This window comes from Grampus griseus (assembly GCF_964374135.1).
Source record: "Grampus griseus genome assembly, chromosome: 11".
NCBI lineage: Eukaryota > Metazoa > Chordata > Mammalia > Artiodactyla > Delphinidae > Grampus > Grampus griseus.
Genome location: NC_139005.1, coordinates 102,020,410 through 102,028,307, shown reverse-complemented (window position 1 = coordinate 102,028,307; position 7,898 = coordinate 102,020,410). Strand labels below are relative to the sequence as shown.

Genomic DNA, 7,898 nt, shown 5'->3' with positions numbered 1-7,898 from the left:
ACAGGTTTTGTCTGACAGCCACAAGAGCAGTTTTGTTGCAACTAAAGCAATTTTAAACTAAAGTACAGTACCTGATTTGTGGTTTTTACATAATCCAATAAGAAGCCTACTGAATAAAACTGCTTATATCTCCTCCGCCATTCTAGTAAAACAAACTCCTAACCCCCAACTTTTAAACAATTTTACAGTTACGAATGAAAACCTAATCATTGTATTTCATAACTGACAAGACAGGCTGTTTCTACTGGACTTCTTAAAAAACACACCGTGGTACCTGGCCTGAAGGACTGGGTAAGGCACATGTGGACGTGACGGCGAGGGCCGGGACGGGAACCTCCCGTGGATGTGGACCTGAGCGCCCGGCCTGCTGTCCCGCAGGGCCCCGACCACAGCGAGCCGCCAGCCCGGGGCCGGTGCTGCTTCTCGTCCGGTGGCTCCACCGTGAGCTTCAATACTGGAAGCATATTAAGGGAAGATTCACTTTCAGAAAAATAAGTTTCTCGAAATGCTCCATCGTGAGCCGGGACTGGCCAAAGCTGCCGTTCTCAGTGGGTGTGCTGAACAGCCTCTCGGAGGGAACGATGCTCGGGGGGCAGCCCAGAAACCGCACGGCCAAGGTGGAGAGGCCCGGCCAGGCCGCCCTCTTCAGGTTCCAGTAGGCGAGCGGGTCACAGCTGTGCTCCAGCACCTCCTCCTCCAGGTACGCGAGCACCATGTCCTCCGGGACCTTCGTCCTCCCTCTGGGCTCGGTCTTCTTCATCTTGGCCATGAGTGACCACAGGCTCTCCTCGCCGGCACAGTCTCGCGGTGGGGAGCCCGGGTCGCATCCGTTGGAGACGGGCGTGGGCTCTGAGGTAGAATTCAGCGTTTCTAGTTCCCTGATCAAGTCCTGCTTGTACTGCTCCGCCTCCTCCTCGGAGAAGAGGGAGGCTTTGTAGCGCGGGTCCAGCAGGGTGGCCAGCACGTACCTGGGGTCGTGGAGGGTGGCGGACAGGCGGCTCACCATGGCCTCCCTGAGGGACTTGAGCATGGTGTCGATGCCCATGGTCTCCTCGAACAGCATCTCCACCCTCCTGTTGAGGATGTGGATCATGGGGATGACCTGGCTGAGCGTGGACTCGTGGGTGCTCATCTCCCGCCTGGCGGCGTCGAAGGGCTTCAGCGCACGGCACACGGACTGCATCACCTCCCACTGGTCGCAGCTGATGAGCTCCCGGAAGTTACACTCGACAGACAGCTCGTTCACCGCCCTCTTCTGCTCGATAAGCCGCTCCAGCATGTGAAACGACGTGTTCCACTTGGACGGGACGTCCTGGAGGAGGTGGTGGGGCGGCAGCTCGTACTCCTTCTGCAGCTCTGCCAGCTTCGCTTTCGCCCGAGGCGACCGGTGGACCCGTTCGCATATTTTCCGTGCGGTGCTGAGTAGGTTCTGGACCATCCTCTGGCTCTTGATGGCCTCGCTGACGATGAGGCTGACCGTGTGACTGAAGCACTGCACGCTCGAGCGGGCCCCCTCGTTCAGCGCCTTCCCTATGCTGGGGCTGTCGGTGACTGTGATGCCCACCTGCAGGCCAGTGGACGTCACCCAGGCCTCCCACCAGCACTCCAGCTGCTTCTGGACGCTGCCGCCGCTGTAGTCACAGTCGACCTGCGACACGTCCAGCAGCGCCGAGCAGTGGTGGTCCTCGCGGTGCGGTCGGGCCGACGACTCAAAGGTGACCCAGTGGGCGGTGAGGGTCAGGTACTCCCGGGTCTGGCTGCTCATCCAGATTCCAGACGTGAAGTGGACCACACCGCTCTCGGCTTCCTGGAGATGTGACATGATGATGTGTTTCACATTGTCGTACATACCTGGGATGGCCGTCCTGGAGAAGTAGGACGGAGGGGGCAGAGAGTACTGAGGTTTCAAGTATCCGAGCAGCCTGTTGAAGCCAACGTTGTCCACAAACGAGTACGGCTGGAGGTCAAGTGCGATCATTTCAGCAATGAGACTTGTTATTTTTTTGGCAACTGGATGCGAATCATAAAACTTCTCGCTGGTGTCATCGCAGGAGGAGGCGCCTGCCGACTCTGAGCTCAGGGGCCCACGGGCACCAGGAGGGGAGGGTGGCGCCGTCCTGGGGGCGTCGGGCTTCAGCACGCCGCCGTGGAACCTCTGCAGGTGCCTCAGGAGACAGCTGGTGCCCAGGTTGGTCGGCTTCTTGCCTCTGCTGATCGTCCGGCCACAGTGCAAGCACACGACCTTCGTGGGGTCTGCGGAGCAGATAGAAAAGTGATTCCACAACTTGGAGGTCTTTTTGCTGTTGACGGGAAACATAACTTGATTGTTTTTTGTGACCATGGTCGGCAGGTCAGTTAATCTGGAGGAGGACGTTTCTGCAGAAGCCAAGGTGGCGTATGGCGAATTCGCCAGGCTGGCCCCCAGAAAGCCCTTCTGGTTCCCAACGACCTCCGGGTGGCGCCTGTAGAGATGCCGCATCAAACAGCTCGTGCCCACGTCACCCTTCTTGCCCCGGCTGATGACGCAGCCACAGTGCCTGCACACAGCCTTGAGGCTGTCCGTGGGGGCCAGCGAGAAGTGATGCCAGACTTCCGACTTCAGCCTCCTCATGACCTTCTTGTTCTGCTGGAACACGGCACCGGACTCGAGTGGGCGAGGGCTGGGCGTGTCGCCCGGCTGCTTCTCGGGAGAGGACGCCCATGAGGCCTCACCCACGTCAGAGGAGGAGGACAACGCCCACGCGTCTTCCACCTGCGTGTCTCCGAGGTTCCAGTGTGCTGGCGGGTCTTCCGCCAGCCGGTCGGGGGAGGAGGGCGCAGAGGTGGAGTCCTGCACCGGCTTCCCCGGAGACGAGGACGTGGGGCTGGGCTCTCCGTCAGGCGGCGGCGGGGTGGGCAGCAGGGTTGGGGGTGCAGAGTAGGGGGGCGGCACGCCAGCGCCCCCGCCGTTTTCCCGAAGCACGATGGAGCGGTGTGCCCGCCACATGTGCCTGATGAGGCAGCTGGTGCCCAGGTCCTTCCCGTTCTTCCCCCGGCTGAACTCGTTCATGCAGTGGATGCACACGGCCTTGGAGTTGTCCAGGGGCGACAGGTAGAAGTGCTTCCAGACGGCAGACCTCCTCCTGGACCCGGATGCGCTCCTGGGCAGGGGGAGGTTTTTCTCAGCCCCGTTCTCTGCAGGCTCGTCGCAGTGGAGGCTGGGGGGCTGGGGAGGCGGCCCCGCCAGGGCTTCATCCCTGCTGTACCTCTCAGAGACTGACACGTCGGAGGGGGCCTCTTCGGAAGAAACCACAGAGCCAAGTTCCTCTGTCACCTGATGGGGAGATGGGCTCTTAGAGGCCGTTCTGGGGACGAGTTTGCCAGGTGACAGGACGGTGCCCGGGTCTCCGGCATCAGTGGGCGGCGGCGGGAGCTGCGGCAGAGGGGCAGGGAGGGGGGCCGGGGCCGGCGCGCTGCCGTTTTCCTCCACAAGAACGGTGGGGTGCGCCCGCCTCACGTGCCGCATCAGACAGCTGGTGCTCAGGTCCTTCTCGTTCTTGCCCCTGCTGAACTCCTTCATGCAGTACGTACAGATGGCCTTCGTGCTATCCCGGGGTGAGATGAAAAAATGCTTCCAAGCCGGGGACTTCTTCCTGGAGCTGATGCCGCGGCCGGAGAGCAGGCTCTGCGTCACGGCCTCCATGGCCACGCTGTACAGGGTGCTGTTATACTGTGACAATAGGGCCCCGTAGTCGTCCTCGGGGTCAGGAGAGACGCGCCTCCCTGGGGGCTGGCAGCCACAGCTCGCCTCTCTGCCCTCTGCCCGTTCATCCCCGCTGCCAGCCCGTTTCCTGTTCTCCTGCTCATTTCTAAAGTCCATTCTTTCCAAACTGTGATCAGCGATGTGATCGTCATCTTCCTCTTCTATTTTAAAATGTATTTGATCAGAAACAAAATCCCCGCCCGCTTCCGGACGCGTCTCCTGGTGATTCTCCATGACTGACCATAACTATTCTGGCTGCCTCACGATGCTGACCGCCTGCATTGGTAGAAAACTGATGCAAATGCTCCTTTATGCCCCCAAATGTACATTATCTTCAGTTCTTTCAGGAGAATCCTATCTTCCGGGATGTTTATGAATATGGCCAATCATAAATCTCACTGAGGAGTAGACCAGGGAACTGGTGAGCACGTCATCAGGGTGCGGACCGCTGCCTTCCAGAAGTTCTACTCTTAAACACTCCACGGTGCAGACACGCGTTCGCGCAGCGGGGACCTGCTTGTCTCAGACGCAGGATCGCCGTCATCTTGGTGGCACAGCGATCCTTCTGCGTTATCTACAGAAGAGGAGATCAAGTCAGACACTGGACTCAGTCACGCTTCAAATCTACACTGTCATGGATATACGAGCCTCGATGTATGCATAGAAAGGAATTCCGTAATGGGAAATTAAAACAGAAAAGTTTGTTCCTTGACTTTTTTTACAAACCAGTTACACAATGAAAATACCCTCTAAATAGACATAACCCCCCAAGAAGACACACAGATGGCCAAACGGCACGTGAAAGGCTGCTCAACGTCACCAATTGTTAAGAGAAACGCAAATCAAACCACAGTGAGGTCCCACCTCCCACCTGTCAGAATGGCCATCATCAAAGAGTCTACAAATAATAAATGCTGGAGAGGGTGTGGGGAAAAGGGAACCCTCCTACACTGTGGGTGGGAATGTAAATTGGTGCAGCCACTATGGAGAACAGTATGGAGGTTCCTTAAAAAGCTAAAAATAGGGCTTCCCTGGTGGCGCAGTCGTTGAGAGTCCGCCTGCCGATGCAGGGGACATGGGTTCGTGCCCCGGTCCGGGAGGATCCCACATGCCGTGGAGCGGCTGGGTCTGTGAGCCATGGCCGCTGAGCCTGCGCGTCCGGAGCCTGTGCTCCGCAACGGGAGAGGCCACAACAGTGAGAGGCCCACGTACCACAAAAAAAAAAAAAAAAAAAAAAAAAAGCTAAAAATAGAGTTACCATATGATCCAGCAATCCCACTCCTGTGCATATACCCAGAGAAAACCATAGGTGAAGATACAGGCATCCCAATGTTCATAGCTGCACTATTTACAGTAGCCAAGACATGGAAACAACCTAAATGTCCATTGACAGAAAATGGATAAAGAAGATGTGGTACATATACACAATGGAACATTACTCAGCCATAAAAAAGAATAAAATAATGCCATTGGAGCAACATGGATGGATCTAGAGATTATCATACTAAGTGAAGTCAGAAAGAGAAAGACAAATATCATAAGATATCACTTATATGTGGAATCTAAAAAAATGATACACATGAACTTATTTACAAAACAGAAATAGACTCTCAGACATAGAAAACAAACTTATGGTTACCAAAGGGGAAAGGTAGGGGGGAGGGAAAATCAGGAATTTGGGAGTAACATATACACATTACTATATATCCAAAAAGTGAGAAAAAGATGGTAAAGAGAAAATACTAAGACTTGGTAAGGTCCACCCATCTAATTTTAGCCCTTCTAATTAACAGGTGTGTAAAGGTATCTTATTCCGGCCTTAATTGGCAATCTCCTTAATGACTGATAATGTTGAACATTTTACGTGTGTATTTGCCATTTGCTTCTCTCCGTTGGTGAAGCATCTGTTCACGTGTTTTGCCCACGTTTTCACAGACTGTGTATTTTCTTAGAGTTCTTTACATGCCTGGAAAGAAGCCCTTTATCAGGTATATGATTCCAGTCTGTAGCTTGTCTTTTCATTCTCTTAACAGTATTTTTGGAAAAGAAATGCCCTTAATTTTAGTGAAGTCCAATTTACCAATTTGTTCTTTCATGGACTGTACTTTTGGGGTTGTATCTAAGAAAGATTTTCTCCTGTGTTTTCTAGAAGTTTTATATTTTATACTTAGATCTTTGAAAGATTCAAATTCATTGTTTTGCATATGAATATCTAATTGTTCAAACACCATTTGTTGAAAAGACCATCCTTCTCAACAAAAGGATGCCTTTGTAACTTCGCTGAAAATTAGTTGCATGTGAGTGCCTATGCTCACATGATTTGTCCACAAATGTTGGCAGCAAACTGTTTATGTATATAAACATGATATAAGTGTGTGTGTATATTGAACAAATTGTACCCTTTAAATAAGTGCAGTTTATTGTATGTCAATTACACCCAATGTGAAAAAGTATGAAATATGTATGTACACTGGTCTGTGCCCCCAGTTTCTGACACAGAGCTCCTAAAACCCTTGGCAGTTCCTGAGTGACAGGAACATCTCTTGTTCTAACGAGGTGACTCCTGGATGGAGGCCCATGACCAGAAAGAGCCGCGGCCAGAAACTTGGAACTCTCAGCCACACCCCCACCCCCCAGGATGGGCTGGAGACTGAGTTAATACTGACCACGCCCATGTGATGAAACCACTATAGAATCCCAATGGTCCGGGGGTTAGGGGAACTGCTGGGCTAGTGAACACAACCACGTGTCGGGCGGGTGACGCACCCCAACTCCAGGAGGACAGAAGCCCCTGCACTCAGGACCCTCCCAGACCTCGCCCTGTGCATCTTCACGTGGCTGTTCACCTGTGTCCCTTATCGTATCCTTTTCCTACAATAAACCAATACATGTCAGTAAGGGTTCCCTGAGTTCTGTGAGCCACCCTAGCACTTTATTGTGGGAACCCAGACTTAAGCCGGTTGGTCAGAAATACAGGGGACAACTGGGGTTGGTGTCTGAATGGGAGCGGTCTTGTGGGACTGGGCCCTGACCCGGGGGATCTGAGGATGACTTCAGCTGGTGGTGTCAGAACTGAACTGAGGGACAGCCAGCTGGTGCTGGAGAATGGCCAGTGTGGACACAAGACCACATATCGGTGGCCAGACGTGAAGCATTCTGGGAGGAGAGCATCAGAGGAAAGAAGACACAGGACACAGCCTACACAACCAACAAAGTTGTATTTTAAGAAAGGCAGGGATTGTCAGGTTGGGTAAAAAACTAAGATGAACTATATGCTGCCTACAAAAAACACGTTAAATATCAAGACACAAATAGGTTCAAAGCAAAAGGACAGAAAAGGTGCAGCACACTAACGCCAACCAGGAGCAAGCTGGCGCGCCTAAGTCAGCGTGAGGTGGGGGTGCGAGAACAACACAGAAGGGTGACAAAGGGGTCAGTTCATCAGACATGCACACAGCTACCAACAGACCTTCCAAATGCATGAACAAACCTGACAGACCTAAAGGGAGACTTGACCAAAATTACAGATGGGATTTCACACCCCCATTCAGTACTTAACTGAACAATTAGACAGAACAGCAGTAAAGATAACGGAAGACTTTAAATCACTATCATCAGCTTGACCTAAATGACATTTATGGAACAGTCCAAACAACAACGGAATATCACTTAAAGGTGGACACAAAACATTCATCAAGACAGACTGTTCTCTGGACAGTAAAGCAAATCTCAATACATTTAAAAGAACTGAAATCAAACAAAGAATGGTCTCTGACAATAAGGGAACTGAATGAGAAATCAACATCAGAATGACATCTGGAAAAATCCTAAATATCTTCAAATAAATAACACTTCTATATTAAGCCGAGGGTTAAAGAAAAAAAATCACAAGGAAAAGTAAAGCAAATTTAATCCCAAAGCAAACAAAGGGAAGGACACAATAAAGAAAAGATTTGAAATCACTGAAATTGGGGGTGTGGGGGAAGAGGCAGGGGAGGAAAAAAAAAAATCAATGAAACCTAACACCGGTTCTTTCGACAGATCAACAAAATTGGCAAACTTCTACAGACTGATTAAAGAAAACAATGGTAAAGACATAAAATTACCTTTAGCAGGAACTAAAGAGGGGATTTTTCACCAAAGATCTTACAAATGC

General features: G+C 51.9%; 1 protein-coding gene across 1 annotated transcript; it reads right to left on the bottom strand.

Moving 5' to 3' along the window:
• Positions 1–448: 448 nt before the first annotated feature.
• ZBED4 (zinc finger BED-type containing 4) lies at positions 449–3,859 on the bottom strand (the record flags this gene model as incomplete). The annotated part of the gene is made up of 1 exon (XM_082666204.1): positions 449–3,859. One exon carries the CDS (start codon positions 3,857–3,859, stop codon positions 449–451), a length of 3,411 nt encoding a protein of 1,136 aa, XP_082522330.1.
• Between the last annotated feature and the right edge of the window lie 4,039 nt (positions 3,860–7,898).